The sequence below is a fragment of the Diabrotica undecimpunctata genome, chromosome 1 (assembly GCF_040954645.1).
Source record: "Diabrotica undecimpunctata isolate CICGRU chromosome 1, icDiaUnde3, whole genome shotgun sequence".
Lineage (NCBI taxonomy): Eukaryota > Metazoa > Arthropoda > Insecta > Coleoptera > Chrysomelidae > Diabrotica > Diabrotica undecimpunctata.
Window position 1 is genome coordinate 180,633,696 of NC_092803.1, and position 18,436 is coordinate 180,652,131.

Genomic DNA, 18,436 nt, shown 5'->3' on the forward strand with positions numbered 1-18,436 from the left:
CCCTCTAAACTATCTGCTATCACCATGGTGTCGTCAGCATATCTAACATTGTTTACTCTTTCACCATTTAGAAGGATGCCTTCGTCTATTCCGTAAAGAGCCTCGTTAAAAATTTTTTCTGAGTACATATTAAATATCAACGGCGATAGAATACATCCCTGTCTAACTCCGCGTAGTATTTTTATGTGATCTGTTTCTTCTCCGTTAATTTTCATGTATGCGGTCTGATTCCAGTATAGTTCTGAAATTATTCTGAGGTCTTTGTCATCCAGGTCTGCTTCTTTTAAAATGTTTATCATCTTTTGATGTTGAACTCTGTCAAATGCCTTTTCATAGTCGATCAAGCACGCGTATACGTCGCAGTTAACGTCCCTGCATCTTTGAATCAGTACCTGTACTCCGAAAAGTGCCTCTCTGGTACCCACTGCGTTAATGAAGCCGAACTGTCTGTCTGATATTGTTGTAAATGTCTGTTGTCTGTAAATACTCTATTGTTGTATAATTATCACAGCTACCAAAGCTGCCAGGACCGGCATAATAGCCAAGCATAGCACAACTGTATATAGGTACATATAATTAGATTAAATATTATCATTCAAGCATAATGTCAAAAAACTCTTTTTATAAACATACAAATTTCCCATAATTATTGTTATTAATCATTATTTTAAGTCTCAACGAAGAAAATGTTTTGTGTGTGTGTTTTGTGTTTTATTGGCACTGGTTTTCACAGTGGCCAGTCAATTTCATAATGATTTTTTTAGACTATAACTTATCACTAACTCAGGTGAGTAATGTGTAGTGTCTGTGTTAAGTAAATGTCTTGTTACTTTAGTAAAGTCGACTTCATTGTCTTTACAAAGAGACGGTACTTGTATCTAAACGTCTGAGGTCCCTTCGGTGAGTACCGATTTACTCGTTTTAAAAGGTTTATATTTATTTATGTTGACTTGTTATGTTTAAGTTTTCCGTTTCATGTCTGAAAAAGTTGGCAAAAAATGGTAAATTTCTTTATTAATAATTTCATGAAAAAAAATTATTCTTCATTAAAGGTTATGCATCACATAGAAATCATTAATTGATAATAGATAAAGTGGTAGATAGGGAAAATCAAAATTATTAATTAATACTGAAGAGAAAAGTGATTTTATATCAAAATATTCAAGAAAATGTAATTTTAAAATGTTTGTAGGTATTAAAAATTATATCCAAAATACTTTTGCATTGGTTGATTTTGTATATTGAATAAGGTAAATTAGAAATAAAATTAAAAATTAATGCACCTACTGATACATCATTAAAAGGCCATGAATCTAAATTTAAAAATAATTTTTAATTCCTACAACCAAATTAAATAACATTTTAAGCTGCACCTAAATTTAAAAGCACTTTACTTTTAAGCATAAATCAATATTTTTGATTTTCGCTGTATACCACTTAAAATTTTATAAATTTGATTATTGATTATTGATTTCTATGCAATGCAGAAATGTTTATAAAGAATAGTTTTTTTCATGAAATTAATAATAAAGAAATTTCCCATTTGTTGCCAACTTTTTCAGACATACTTTATACCTTACTAACAATTGAAAAACTTCTTCTCTTACATGAAGTATAAAATATAATCATATTTAGCTATATGTATATACCTACATTAATTCATTTTAATTTTCACTTGACCATTTTATTATTTCACTTGCAATTTGTTTAACAAAACAAAAATTGTTTATTACTTTCAAAATTTGGATATATTTAATAAAGAATCGACACAGAAAATATAATAATTAATTAATTCTAATACTCCATCAGTTTATGTATTTTCCCTTAATTATCTAAATATTTATTTAAATTAAATATGTAATGTAAATGACAAATAAAATATAAAATTCGTCTAGCCTGCCCTTTTTACTATTTACCTGAAGAGGCAAATCCCTTTATGGCTTCGACTTTATCAGCGGGATACTTTTAAATTCTGCATAAGTCAGTTCACTTCATTGTGAATGAAGTTTACCTACTATACCTGACCATACATTTAATTTTTGTGGCCTTTGAGTATGGTTTGAACGCATCCAGTGTGGATTTACGTCACTCCAGTACCTTAAATTGTGTCGATTTACTTCCACACAGTGTAAAGGTTGCTTCATCGGAAAAACATGTTCTGTTAACGAAATTTTTATAATTTTCAATTTTATCCATCATTACCTCAATAAATTCCAATCTACCATCGAAGTCATCTTCACTTAATTTTTTCAATTCTTGCAAGTTAATTTTGTATGGTTTAAATTTATTCTTACGTAATACACGTAAGACTGAAGAACGACCTATATCATGTACTTGTGCAACCCTGCGTGAGGATGTATGTGGATCTTCAAAAAAACTTCGCATTATATCTAAAATTTTGTTGTCATTCATAACTCTTTTCGGTCTACCTTATCGGTATCTATCTTTTACTTCTCCAGATTCCTCAAATCGCTTTACAGTTTTTTGTACCGTCGCCTTATGAATAGGAGAACGGTTTGGAAAAGTATCATTGAACAAGTTGGCTACTGCACAATAATTTATATTTTTTTTGTCACCATACGCTCTCATCGTTAGAATAGTAATTGGTTCTTTTTCGTTAAGAGCCATTTTAGAGAAGCAATTTATCTTGCAGAACTTTTCAAAACACAACTACTGTCAGTTTTATTTAATAATGTAAATAGTGAACAAATTTTGCATTGTTTTATGTATTTAAGACCTTCCAAACTACATGAAAGCATAAGTGTTACATATGGTTGAACTCGTATTGAATAGGAGATTCCAATAATAACTGAATATACAGTGTAATGAATTTGAAAAACTAAAGTTACTAATAAAAGAAACGGCTAATCTGGCAACATTGCAAATATCAAATAGGGAATCTCCGTATCCCAAAATAAGTGTTCCTCTAATTTTGTAAAATTATGTATTTGACCAGTCTGTATAATCTTCAAAAGCCTTTTAAAATTAGTTAAAATCATCGATAGTATCAAAAACCGATATTTCCTGCAACTGATGAGAGAGAAACTTTTTTCAGTCCCACAGTGTGAACTATTTGTGTCCTTTTTACAAAAACTCTCAACTAGGACCTTGATCTAAAGGCAATGATAGGTATAATTATACCATATTTTAAATGAATCCGAAAGGATTCGCAAGGATTCGCATGCCGTTCTTTTTTTGCATTTCAAACTCGAATCTATTCGGTTTCTTTAATGAGTTCTTCGTTGTTAGTGCAATATTATAAATCTTCATTTTGCTATTGTTTTTCTTTATCTATTTTCTTTTGTAGTATATCTATTTGGATTTTTAGTTGTTGTATGATCATAGTTAGATTTTTTTTAATTAATTTTCCTGTAAGCAAGCGTTGTATAACATCTGCATATTTTAACTTATTGCTTGATTCTCAGTAAAGAGTACTTCAATTTGTTAATCAAGTAATGCCTCATCTGATGTTGTTGGTTGGGAAAATATATTGTCTTTTTTATATTTTAATACAACCATCTCACACGATAGTCCAAGAGTGCCTGGGCTATTTAAAAATTTAACAGTTAAACTATTTATTTGTGTATATAAAACAATTGTTATATCCTATCACAATATGATTTTAATTCCGCAAGTAAAAACTTTTAAATTTTAATAATAATAGTTTTTCAATATACTTCCACATTCTGCAACAGCTTCTGTACTAGTCGCTCTGATGATTCCTGTTAGGATGAAATAAGTATAAGCGAATATACAGAGGCACAAGAAGCAGAGGATGACCACGAATGAGATGAATTGATGATGTGGAAGAAGACCTACAGATTCTAAAGGTTAGAAGATGGAGGGAAGTTGCCAGGAATCGACAGAAGTGGCGACTCCTTTGTAAGCAGGTCAAGATCTACAACGAATTGTCAAGCCACTTATGGTGATAAATATACAGAGACACTATACGTGAAATCAAATCTTAACTGTCCTTTCTCACTTATTACATATCTATAAGTTGATATAACTGTTTTTATCTTTAAACATATATTTAAAATATTAATAATAAATAAATATATATATTAATTATCATCTATCTTTTACAGTTCGTCGCCCATTCGAATGTCCAGCAGCTTCTCGCCTCGTTATGGTATGAAGGATTGCCAGGATTCCGTCGTAAAAATATGGTCCTGCAGGCATTAGAAATCGTTCGCATAGGGATTCTGTTTCCGGTTTTCTCGATGGCGTACATCGTCGCGCCACATTCGGTTGTCGGCCAGACCATGCGGAAGCCGTTCATCAAGTTCATATGCCACTCGGCCTCATACTTCCTCTTTCTCTGTAAGTAAACCGTCTGAGATTGTTTTTGTGTAGATAAGTAAATTACATTAATATAATGGTCATTAGATTAATTGGAAAGTATGTTATTTTAAAAAATAACTAGTTAATAAAACACATAGCTACACAGTAAATATAAAAATATGAAAAGGTATCTTACAAATTTAAAACATTTCGAGTTTTAAATTTTATTTTCCAGATGGGAGGCCTTATTAAAAATGATCTTTATGTCAAGATAGTTCATTTTATCACATGACCCTACTTACTACGTTTACTGGATTTAAAAACTCAGAGGGACACGTTTTTTAATTTGACTCTTCTTTATCTTCCTCCTTCTTCTCGTTTTCATGGGTCACTGTTCCTTACTCATTTTCGCCACTTATTTCTGTCCAACGTCTTTTTTATTTAAACATTTTTCTCTAAGTCCTCTGCCACACAGTCCTTTCATCTTTTTCTTGGTTTTCCTCTACTTTTTCTTCCATCTACTTTTAACAACCTTCAGACTTCTACATATGACGTGACGTGACATTGCAATCTTTGTTCTTGAATCTTTTTGAGACTGTAATCACCCCGGTTCTTTCTCTATTCAAACCGTTTCTGATTCTTTCCCTTCCAGTCTTACCCAACATCCAACATAACATTTCCATTTTAGCTACATTTATCTTCTTTTCTTGAATGTTCTTTACATGTCATAGTTTACCGCCGTACACCAATGCAATCCTCACCACACTCTTGTATATCTTTCCTTTCAGCCGTTGCCCGATTTTACGATCACAGAGTACACCGCTCATTCATTTTCATTTAAACCAGTCAGCTAGTATCTGTGGGCAATTTCTCGATATAGTGTCCCATTATCGTTATATAAGAGCCAAGGTATTTAAAATCTCCTACTTTAGTAGGAGTTATTAGTTTAGTCTTAGTTTTTCTCCATGCAATCCGTTGTCCTTAATTATTTTTATAACCTCTCTCTTCCTTTTTATCTCCTCTCTAAAGAGCATGGACCAAGGAGCCTTCTCCATTACCTTCTCTATCAGTATATTCCTAACAAGAATAAACAGGTAAGGACTCAGTAAAGAGCCTTGATGTAAACCAACCGTCACTGGAAAACTATCGGTCAATCTGACACAATTCCTTACTGTGGTGGTCGCTTTTCCATGAATATCCTTCAAAAACTTTGCGTTCTTCTTAGGAACCCATTTTTTTCTTATATAGCTCTTGTCTAGGGACTGTATCGTACGTCTTCTTAAGATCTGTAACCAGAAGAACCTCAAGATCCATAAGATAAAAACCAAATGTAGCTCTCTTTTGTTCTCGCCGTATTTCTCTATGAAATGTCTCAAAGCAAACAATGCATCCGTTGTTCTCCTTCTTGGCAAAAAAACAAAACTATTCTTCTTTTATCGATGTCTCTCTCATTAAACTTCGCTCTACAGTTATTTCACAAATTTTCATTGTGTGTGACTGTCATTAACTGTATCTCTTTATAGTTTTTATAGGGCCACTCATCATTTACCACAAAATAGTGACCCCTACCTCTCCTAGAGCCTTCCAAATTTCGAGATGTGTTATTTATAGATATAAGTATATGATATCAGTGAATATTAAAAGAAACATTATGGTGAAAATTTGTATGTAAACAGATTCAGTGAACAAAGTTTAGATTGTAATAAATAAGAGGTTTAAGAGATTAGCTAGAATTAGATGGTGTAAGAATAGAAGGTGATTCAGGTGAAGAAATTCAGGTAAAAACCTTTTGAGATTGTTTTGTTTACCAAGGAGATTATAAAATTAGCGAATAATAGTATTCAGCTATTATTGTCTTGTCAAAAATGGAAAGTTTAGAAATTTAATTTATGCGGATTATACTGTTGGGTGTGTATCTAAAACAAGTGAAATAAAAACATAAATTTGATGCATTTCGAAGAAACTGCGGATTCCGTGTGTTTGTTTGAAACACTAAGAGATTAAAAATGGAAAAGGGGAGGAGAATTTTTATGTTTGATGGGATTTTGAAAGTGAAAAAAATGAAAGTCTGTTCCTGGTTGTAAAAAGAATAACATCTGAAAAAAAAAGAGATTGAATGCCAGCGAATTGAAACGGTAGAAGAAAATTCTGTGAATTAAAAAGTAATTTTTGTTGTCGAAAGTGTCCATATATGCTAATTGGTAGCAGTCGCAATATTTGTAAGTACAAATAAATTATCATTGCATTGGCAGGATATTAGACTAGAATAATTGGGTATCTCTTTATAGGAGATAGGAGTTTTAGTTAGGACATGAGATCGAGATTCGCTTTTGTGGAAATCCAAGGAAAGACTTAACTGGTGAGTTGACTAGAGAGTATCCGGATAAAAAAATTAATAGTTAAGCGGTTTATTAAAATTTGGAAGCAATAGTACAGAGACATAAAGTTTTGTAACGGAACATTAAGTAATGAAATTTATAGAGTTGTTTGTTTTTATAAGTTATGTGAAATGATGTAGGTCATTTAGTGAAGCTAAAGTAAAGTTTGTTTTGTATGTGTTATAACATTTTTAAGGTGTTTTTTAACCCTCCGGCAGCCACGTCTCTTAAAGTTACATGAGTAGACACAATACTGTACTTAATGCCGCACATAGAAAAAATGGTATTAAAAGTTAAAAATTATCAAAACTTTGTTGAAAAATTCGTAAACGACGCAAAAAAGAAAAGCGTTATTTTTACCAATTTATTATATGACTTTAACATAATGTAACGACTCGGCGCAAAATATAAAAACGAATAGTCAGTCTTACAAAAATATCAAACCAAAGAAAACGTTTACAATAAAAAATGTTCTCACAAAAGATCCAAAAAAAAATATCTAAATACACAATAATTAAATTAGTCTTCCTACATTGAAGGATACAAACACATCTTACACTGAATTTTTTTCTCACTATGATTTTTGCAAACAAATTGTTGGCATGGGTCACAAGAAACGGTTATTTTATTGTTTTTATGTGCACTGCATATATGGTACCGTCCACTTCGACTTTGGTTTACCGTGCTAGTGGGTTCTTTGGCAATTTTAAAAGACAACAGAACTTCTCTTACTTTTTTTGGAGGTGTTAGTATCTTCGTTCGATCTTCTCTAAATGATCCCTCATCAGGGAAAAACCTAATTCAAGTAAGAATTGTATTCTTCTTTGTGGCGAGATATTTGGCTTAGTGCAATTATAAATAACTTCGAAATTTATTCCAGCTAAATCTAGTATGCGAAAAAATATTCCTAATGGCCATCTTCTGGTAATCCTTTGTGTCGTGTAGAAAGCATATTTTTGGTCAACCGTATCGACGCCACTTTTTGTTTTATTGTATTCTAAAATCATTACTGGTTTTCCTGTATTTTCATCTATTTCATCTGTATCGATCATGGTAGAGAGCAATACTACAGCTTTATTTATTTTAGAAACATATAAAACTAGGGACATATTATCCTGGAACCCGAGTATTGAAGATCCATAGCTCGTAATTTATTGGGAAAAATTGGGGAGGAAGTTTTTTTTGTTTTTCTTCAAGGTGCCAATAACTGTCAGGCCATTTTGCATAAGATAAACAGCTAAAGGATAACTAGTATAATAATTATCCATAGTTATATTTCTTTTGGAGTTTTTTATGAAAAAAACTAAACGCTGTACTATATCGAACAGTTTATTTGAACATTTGTACGGTCCGTTTTTTTATATTCCATAATATATCTCGAAATTCTAACTATAGTAAGACCTACTATCGCAAAGTGTATAGAGTTCTATGCCATATTTGGCTGGTTTTTGTGGCATGTATTGTACAAACCACATCGTCATCTAAAAGAGTGAAATATTTCGTCTATAGTGACGTATTTCCCCAAACAGTAATTGTTCATATAATTATTCAGATAGTCTGTGTGTATACTTCTAATCGCAGCTAATTTATCATTTTGTTCACGATCTTTCCGTGTCTCAACATCATCGAAACAAAGAGCACAAATGAGAAAGAGGAATGTTTTGTAACCAAATGCAGCTCTTGCCCGTATCATCCTTTTTTACTGCAAGAATAAATAAGATCCCAAACAAAGCTTTTATTTCATTACGAGAGGTTAATTTGCAATTTGGAGTGCCGCTGCGTGTACACCAAACGGTTAATATTATGAATTTTTTTTAACAATTTGCATTTATTGTATTTCCTCCTATTTCTGTTGTATGTATTGAAGACTATTAAAAGGCAAAGGTATTTCAGAACTCACAAAAAAACCGTGAGATTCAGTTTGAATAGCTGATTTACAATTTGCGTCTGTATTTTACATTTTTAAGTACATCAAATTTCAACTTCTAAATATACCTATATGAAAAACATTTTTTATAAAATGGAGAGAAGTAAATTTTTTTATTTTTATCACATAAACCAAACCACTACATTTTGCACTCACGAGAGGGCACTGTTCGTGAGTCTGCAATAAAAGTATTGCTAATTTGATATACCGATAAAATAAGTGTATGTCGAGTGAATAGGTTTAGTATGAAATAAATATTTGTTTTTTGTCGAAAAAACTTGCGTTTCCTTTGTTAGGCCACGTGATTATCAAAAAACCTCGCTGTTTCATAACAAAGCAAAGTGGAAGTCATTTTCCTTTTAATGTCAACTAATCAGTGGACTCTCTGCATTTTTATTGCTTACGCCGAATTGCTTGAACAGATCCTACCCATAAAATGGGCTTGAAAGGGCAAATCTTTGATTTTATAGCTTATTATTGTCGTACGCGGGTCAATGACTCCGTTCTTAAAAGCTTACCCTTTCTTCTGTGTGTATAGATATTAACCTCTAATAAAGGATATTCAGAATTTACGTCGAATCGCTGCATTCACTCGGTAGATTCTATTGTGTTTTTGAATGAATATGAATAGAAAACTGAATATATTTTCTAGACCCGTATAACTGTCGAATTCCTTTGCCCTTTATTTCTTTTATAAGTTGTGTTTTCTTTTGCAAAAGTTGTAAGCGCTTTGAACTTAAACCAGAAAATAGGCCGATTCATTAATAAGTACCTTAGCTAAAATATGAAACAAAAGCGCCATTGCTTTTCAGTTATCTTTCAATATATTACAGATATGATAGGATAGGTCTTAAGGATGCAACAAGAAAAAAGTTCAAAGAAATAAAGTTAAGAAAAAAACAGAAGATAAAAAAGTAGATATGGCAAATTCTCATTTGTAATCAAATAAATAAGTCAACTCCTGGACAAAATTAACGCACCACTCATATTTTTCTCAATAATTTTTATTTATTGATAATTTACTGTATGACAAGTTGCCTATGGACCTTGTTTGACAGTGCCAGTTGTTACGTAAGCTAATAATAGTCTTGTTTTAACAATAATTTGTATTAAACTTCGTTTTAGACTAAAAGTGAGTTAAATTTTTCATTAAAAGTGCCGATTAAAGCAAAGTGCTTGTGACAAACAAGCTTTTTATTGTGACATTTTTCATCATATGCATGTTTGGAAGTTCATTTGCATAAAAATCAAATAAAAAAATGAACCGCCAAAGAAATTTGTCAATGGACGAGGCAGTGCGAGCATTGACTCTCCTAGATGAAGGATATTCAATGCGATACGTTGCAGGTTTGTTAGGAAGACATCATTCCAGCATCAGTCGCAAGGTGAGGCGATATAATGAAACAGGGTCGTACCATCGAAGACCAGGGCAAGGGCGAAAACGTTGCACTAATCAAATTGATGATCTTTTTTTGAGACAACGTGCTCTCAGGGATAGAAGAGTCACCAGCAATTTGCTAAAAAATGAACTAGCAGATGTTCGAAATGTCGCGATATCATCTCGAACAGTTAGAAGACGTTTACATGAAGCTGAATTCTTCTTCTTAAAGTGCCTATCCGTTCCGGATGTTGGCGATCATCACGGCTATCTTTACTTTATTTATTGCAGCGCTGAACAGTTCAGTGGTAGTCGTGTTATACCACTTTCGTAAATTTTGAAGCCAGGAAATGCGTCTTGAAGCAGAATTAAGCAACAGGAAACCGGCCAAAAAACCCTTGCTTACCAGAGAACACAGGGTTCAGAGATTGAATTTTGCAATATTGCATCAAAATTGGACCATCGATGATTGGAAACGAGTTCTTTTCTCCGATGAGACTAGAGTAAGCCTAAAAGCTCCAGATGGACGTGAGCGTGTCTGGCGAAGGCGAGGATAAAGGTTTGCCAGAGCTGCAATATCTCTCCTAAAGTACCTTTTGGTGGTGGCTCTAAAATGTTTTGGGGGGAATTTGCTTTGAAGCTCGTACGGAGTTGGTCCCCACGTACGTCTATGAATGCCCATTATTACTTAGACAACATTATTATCGAACATATAATGCCTTTTGCTCCGTTTCTTGGACCTAATTTTTTATTCATGCAAGACAACGCTCGTCCCCATGTGGCTCGACAGGTTATTGGCTACCTAAATGATGTTGATATTCCATTATTAGAGTGGCCACCTAACAGTCAGGACATGAATCCTGTAGAGCATCTATGGGACTATCTCAAAAAAAAAACATTCGAAGTCGTAGACCCCCTATTGTCAATCACAACCAACTCATTGAGGCCGTTATTGAAGAATGGGAGAATATTCCGCAAGCTTTTGTTGAACATTTGATATCAAGCATGCCTCGACGCATAAATGCAGTCATAAGAAGGAAAGGAGGGCCTACAAAGTATTAGTGTAGATCCAGATGCATTTTATGGTGTTACTTTACTATTTTTTTTGTAATTTGGAGTTATGCTAGCTTATTTACGCATTTCCGGCAAAAACAAATTTTTAAAGAAACAATAAGGCAAATTAAGGTCATGTTTTGACTTATTTGTAGGTGTTTATTATGATTTCAATGTAACTTAGTTCTATTTTGTGTTCATATTGTGAATATTTATATTAATTAAAGTGGTGCGTTAATTTTGTCCAGAAGTATATGTAATATAAGGAAACAAAATCTTAACTCTTAATAGATCCCTAATAAATTTAAAGCAAATTGTTTTTCTTGCGTTTCAATTAAAATTAGGTCCATGGCGAACTTGGTATTGGTAAAAAACAGTTATTAAACAAATATGTGCGAAATATAATGGTGTCCTATGTCCGTATCATAAAATACCTTATTATTAAAGTTAGGATATAAGGATATAAGAGCATCATTTATTAAAGTTAGGATATTTGAAATATCCTAACTTTAATAAATGATGCTCTCGTACATAAACAACAGGCCTAAAATTGTCAAAACCGGAAACCGGAACATCACCAGACATTTTACCATAATGCTGCTGACATAGGTCTGTATCTCCAAGTAGCTTTGATGTGAATGCATCTATTATACCTGCACCTAAACCTCAAATTCTCTACATAGAGCCACATTTCAATGAAACTGTCCTGTTTCCACGGACTTTAAATTTTAAATGGGTCTCCAAAAGATTATTTTACACTGAGGGTATTATAAAACAACCAGTTTAATATTCTGTGTTGATTTTAACGAGTAAGATTTTGGAAATTACATAAATTTTTTGTTGTAAATTTTGTATATCAGATTAGTTTGTATTTTGGCATTAACTAAAACAAGGCATGGAAAAAAATTACTCGATATCATTGGATTAAACTAAGTTTTAAATTTTTTTTTGCAGTTATGTTGATTCTGGCATCACAGAGGCAGTTTCTACAGTCGTTTTTTGGCGTTCCTGTTCCTGAAGAAGTATTCACACAACGTGGTGCTAAACCGTCCTTAGTAGAATGGATTATTCTTTCTTACGTTAGTGGTGAGTAGATTTTCAAATATTTTATATATTTTAGAATACAATTACTAACCTTCTGGATGATGTTTGAAATATCTTTTGTATTTCAGCAAGCAAAACACAAAAAAACTCATATTAACTATTTATACTTTATTTATAAATAAGTGATAGCACAGTTTTGTGCCAGAAGATTACAACGGTTTTTTTACAAAACTGTTTAAAGCAAAAAATTATAAATATCGATACATTCTATTAGTCTAAGATCTGATCTTCACCGATCTGTTTAATGGATAAAAATTATTTGATAGGTAATTTCGTCAGCTGTATGCAATAGTGGCTTAACTCAAAAATTGACAAAATTGGGCAACATCAGCAGAGGGTTTGAAAAAGCCTTATTTATGACCTGCAAAACTGGCCCAATAATAATAGCAAAATTTTTTTTTTTCCGTACTGGCCTTTTTAAGTTGTGCAGTGAAGGCAAACCTTGTCGATATCAAGTTTCTGTGCAATATCGGAACTTTTAATTTAGGTCACTATAGCAGACAATTTTAGATATTTTCAAACTGTATCAGTGATAATTTTGGAGTTCTGTCACATTAAATAAAAGGAATAAATTTATTGTTTTAAAAATGTCAGATCCAAAGAGTTTTTAGAAAAAAGTGTGAAAAAACGCTATTCTTTTCTAATTGATGGCATTGTACGCGTTGTCAATCGGAGCACAGTTTCAGATGGCATCCAACAATGTCCTGTGGTCAAAATATAACCGCTGCTTATTTGTAAATTCATATTTTATTCTTACTTAGTTTTTTATTAGTATATCGATCTTTTCATGTCTTTTCTTTATACTTGTACTTTCAGCTGTTTTTTAAAACATTCGTTTTTGGAGCGGGAAAATTTTTGGGAAAGTATGTAGTTATTTATTTTCATAATTTTATATTTTTTTTACTTACTTTTACTATACTATAATATTCTCTGATTTAATGGTATGTTCTAACGACTTTGCTTTAAAATATATTGTTTCCGGTTATTTCATAAAATCTTGTAAAATTGTTAAACTGGCTATCTCATTTATTATGTTTTAAGTACGGAGAATTTGACTTCTTTTGTTATTTTTGTGTCGATAATACACAAAAAAATGTGTAAAGTATCGTGTTACACTGTGACCATTGAATTGGATTGTCGCTATTAAGAAGCGTCCTACAATAGGGTTGATTTATGAGATGCACTTGTCCATAAACCACCCAACGGTTAGAGGATTCTTTCTGACCGTCTCAACTCTCAACACTTCGACTTCATCACGAGACCGTGATGATTACCGTGTACAGTAAGCATATCGACTGTATCGGTTAAGTCCTCTTTTGAGCCTCGGCGCCGGACGTCCTTAACGTCGCAACGTGGTAAATTCGCTACGCTAATAGCTACGAATACATCAATATGTCAAAAAGTAAGTCTACATTCTTTGTACAGACAACAGTAATGAGTAAAGCTGGTTAATCATTCACAGTTACAGTTGCTAGTTTTCGCTAATTTATTTACAGTGAAAACATTGCATTTTTCTACAATATTATTTCTAAATATCATTTAACCAGCGACCTCTACGGTTTATACAAAACACTGAAATGTGATGAAAAATTCACATTACAAGAAAGAACTCAGATCTTTGAAAAGTTGTATTCTGAGATCCATGTCTATAATTAAACCAACATATCGATAAAGGTAACACATCAAGCCATGATTATAATCAAGCATTTTATTTGGAAAACCGAAAAACTATGTACAGGGTTCGTAAAGACCTTTAAACACAATTCAATTCTGACGATGAAGAACCACTATCGTTGAAGTAGTCCCTCAAAATAATATAAAAAAAGAAGTAAAACATTGACAGATCTATATAATAATCATGAAACTGATTGCCAAAGAGACAATGATGAATTTGTAAAAATTGGTTTATATTGTAAACTTTTTAATTATGAATTTAACTATGCATTTTTTCCCAAAAAAGAACAATGTCAGTATTATGAAAAATACAAAAACTCGAGCAGTGAAGAAAAAATAGCCCTAGAAGATGCGTATATTAATCATTATAAGGGAGAAAAAATTAAGCCGGGAGCTAAAAATGCTTGACAAAGAGAATGTAACTAACTTACAAAAAGTTACTTGTTTTGACCTACAAGCTGCTCTACGACACAAAAAGGAGACGTTTCCGCTTTCTATTATAAATATTTATCTATATCTATATCTATATTTGTAACATATTTTAAAATTTATTTTATAACTCATCGCTTTTTAGTTATCGGCCCTACTCAAAATGAGGGTGACAACTGCCACTTTTTAATAGAAAGAAATATCACTAAAGCTTTAAAAGGAGGGCATATTTATCTACCTACTCATTACGCCATTAATCCGAACTGCATTGGAAACAACCATTCGAAGTACACGAATTATGTTATAATAATTTTTTTGACCTGAAAAAGTTAAATACTAAAACAGCGACAATTTTTAATGAAGATGCCCAAAGCAATACTTTTCATTTCAACGATATTTGTAAATTTTATGTAAAAAAAGCTCTGGTACTCACTATTTTAAAACTTCATTTGCACAAAAGGAGTATAGATCAGTTGATACCACCAATAAAAAAACAAAAAAAGGATAGAAAGCATGAATATTATCGAACTAGAAAAGGCTTACACTGGTAGCCTGCCAGTAACTGAAAAGAAGAAAAAAGATCTTACTAGCCTTTGTGAAGACACGAATGTTCCACCATTCTAGTTACAATAATATAACTTTATTGAACCTTTATTTCAATTGATAGGAATAACAAAAAAACGCCAGTTTTGTCTTTGCCTTAATTAGTCTTGAAAGGTAAAATGTTGATGTGCAATGGTGGCACAACTCAAAATAAGGGTTGAATTTAAAAGTCTGTGTTACAATTCATCAAAGGCTACCTAACGCCCTCCCAAATACACCAAAAATTTATTTTTTTCAAAAATCCCAATCCATGTAATTAAACAAATAAGACAAAATTATTGGCACACAAACTTTAAACCCGTGTTTTGAAAAATTGTCAGTTTTTGTTTTGTGCCACTATTGCATATAGCCGATGATTTCATCATCATCATTGGCTCCACAACCCATGGTGGGTTTTGGCCTGCTCAAGGATAAGTCTCCATTCTCTCCTATTCTTCGCCTTGGCTTTCCAGTTTCGTACTCCCAACATTCTCAAGTTTTCCTCCACCTGATCGTTAAATCATGCTCTGGGTCTGCCTCTCTTTCTCACACTATCTATTCTTTGGTTATAAATATGTTTTGGTGGCTCCATCTCATTCATTCCCTCTATGTGACCTAACCACCACAGCCGGTTTATTTTGATGGACCTAATAATCAGGTTTGTCATGCAGGCGGTAAAGTTCGAAATTATAGCGTCTACGCCATAATCTGACCTCCTGTACTCCTCCATAGATATGCCGAAGAATTTTACGTTCAAAGCATCTTAAACGTTCTTCATCGCTCTTTGTCATCGTCCATGTTTCCGACGCGTAGGTGAGGATGGGCTTGATAAGAGTTCTGTATATCACTAGTTTCGCTCTTTTTATAACTAGGCTTGTTGTTAAAAAATTTTTTAATCCATAATAGGCTTTATTTGCTAGATATATCCGTCCGTTAATTTCTGCACTTACTGCATTATTCTGATTGATTTGTGAACCTAGGTATATAAACTCTCTTACACCTTCGAAAGTATATGTTCCGATCGTTAGATCTTCGGGTTGTGCTGCTTGTATATAATTTGATACTTTCATATACTTCGTCTTATTAGTGTTAACCTCTAGTCCCATTCTTTTTGTTGCTGCTTCAAGCGCCTTGAATGATTCGTCCACATGCCTTTCTTCTTGCAATAATGTCAATGTCATCGGCGTACGCTAGTAATTGTACGCTGCGATTAATAATAGTTCCTCTGGTTGTTATTCCAGATTCTCTTATCCCTTTCTCTAGTGCAATATTGAATAGAAGGCATAATAGGCTGTCTCCTTGTATAAGTCCTATCTGAGACTGAAACTTTCTGGAAACTCCGTTCTGCACTCTAACTTTACACTCGACTCTTGAGAGGCTCGCTTTCACCAATTTTACTAAGTGTACTGGTATGCTTAATTCTATCATGGCCTTGTATAGTGCGTTTCTTTCAGCACTATCACAGGCACATCTAAAGACATTTTCAGAACCTCTTTAAATCCATCAAGTTCATTAATTTTGACTTTTTAATCTCTTTTCCTTTTAATTATTGTATTCATGATACACTTCTTATTAAGAAAATAATTATTCGAAGATTTATAATCACGAATTCGTATTAAAACATTAAATCATGGAAATTACTAAATTTTAATAACATTGCTTTTAAATCGAAAGTTAGTTTAAATATCCAACGAATCCACCAAAGTCAGTTTCACTCTTTTCGTTTTTTTAAAAATTTCATAAATCTCAGTTTACTTTAAAGTTTCTCGGCTTTTTAAAAGTTTCCGCTGCAAATGTTGACTCAAAGAGAAGCGTAAAATAAAGTTAAACAACTTCGAACTAGAAAATTGATTGAAATAGCCGTTTCTATCCTTAAGTATAATACGGTTTTTTTAACTTTTTCTTTATTCTGAAAGTAAATCTAAGCAGTGCAAGTGCATGGCTTTAATTTAATTAAATACTTGGATTATTGTGTCCTCTTTTGTAATGCTTTCATTATTTGTTTTTATTAAAAAAAGGGAGCTATCTCAATTATAAAATAATTGTTGATTGTGCCATTCTTTTCAGAACGTAAATTACTAACTGAATACCACACTTTACTATACTGTTACGAACATGCTCTCGCCATGGCCCAGGTAACGGTTGCATTGCATCTCTAATACTCTTCCAGAAGATTTGCGGTGTATCGAGTGCGAGAGAGAATAACCGGTCACGTAGGCGAATTAGAGGTGGGACTACGCCAGAATATTCTCGAACATAATACTTTTGGTATATATAGGTAACAATGTTAGAAGTTTAGTTTAGTTGATAAGAGAGTACCGAACTGTGAACTATAAATAAATATATCTATATAAATTCGAACCGCTCGTTTTATTTAATCTCGCTACAATACTTTTTCTTTTTAACACTTAATTTAGACCGAATTCGGTGCTTTTGTACACATCCTGTACCTGTACCTAATAATCACTATATATTTTGCATACTGATATTGCAGCTGCATATTTCTCCCCTAATCATAACCTCAAAAGAAAAGATTATGCTAACTTCTTATTAACCTTAGGTGAAAAATACATAGTCGGCACAGACTTTAATGCAAAAAATACCTGTTGGGCACCAGGCTCTCAACACCTAAAGGTAAAAAATTGCAGCGTGTTGTGACTGGACACAAATTTAAATGGCACTGTACTGGCAAACCTACTTACTGGCCAAGTGATGCAAACAGAATCCCGGACCTTCTAGATTTTATCATATCCAGAGTTGTAGCAACAAATTTTATAAAAATGGAGGATATAGAGGAGTTTATATCTGACCACTTCCCAATTTTACTAACCATTCGTGAGGAAATTGTTTCCACTGAGGTGAAACCCGTGTTAATCAATAAGTTTATAAACTGGGTAAACCTCAATTAACAACGTAATAGAGTTCAATGAATTTATTGAAACGATAGAACAATTGGAACGAGAAATGTGCTACTTATGATACATTCAATATACTGCATAAAACAACATACCCATAATTCAAAGAAAAAACAGTAGGAAGCAACTACCCCAAAGAAATTAGAGAGTTGATTGATGAAAAAAGAAAGGCTCGTAAGGTATGGCAGAGAACACAAAGAACTGAAATTAAAAATAAGCTAAACAGGCTTAAACAATACCTGCAAAGAGAAATCGCTAAAATTGAAAACGAATCAATTAGTCAATACCTGAGAGAACTAACTTATGATGAATGCACGGATTACTCCTTCTGGAAGGCGACCAGAAAGATAAATAAACCAGTTCAACATATATCTCGTTTGCGAACAGAAAACAGAACATGGGCAAGAAATCCCAAAGAGAAAGTGGATGCGTTCGCTAATTATTTGGAAAATTATTGGGAAAACTCATGTAGACGATAAACGAGTAGATACTGATTCTATGAATATACAATTGACTACTACAAAAGTAGTTCAAAAATAAATGAAGAACATTAATACAAAAAAAGCACCTGGGTTTGACCTGATTAATGGTAAAATACTAAAAAAAATACCTAGAAAAACCACAGTAAAGCTTATCACGCTAATAAATGCATGTTTTAGACATATATGTTCTCATCCTTTGAGAAAAACTACAGAGGCCATAATAATACCCA

General features: G+C 32.7%; 1 protein-coding gene across 1 annotated transcript in view; it reads left to right on the plus strand.

Moving 5' to 3' along the window:
• LOC140432645 (transient receptor potential-gamma protein-like) overlaps positions 1-18,436 on the plus strand; it is a 382,624-nt gene that overhangs the window by 214,448 nt on the left and 149,740 nt on the right. The window contains exons 8-9 of the mRNA XM_072520678.1: positions 4,089-4,323; positions 11,975-12,106. Coding sequence (XP_072376779.1) covers positions 4,089-4,323; positions 11,975-12,106 — 367 coding nt within the window. The remainder of the gene's footprint in view (positions 1-4,088; positions 4,324-11,974; positions 12,107-18,436) is intronic.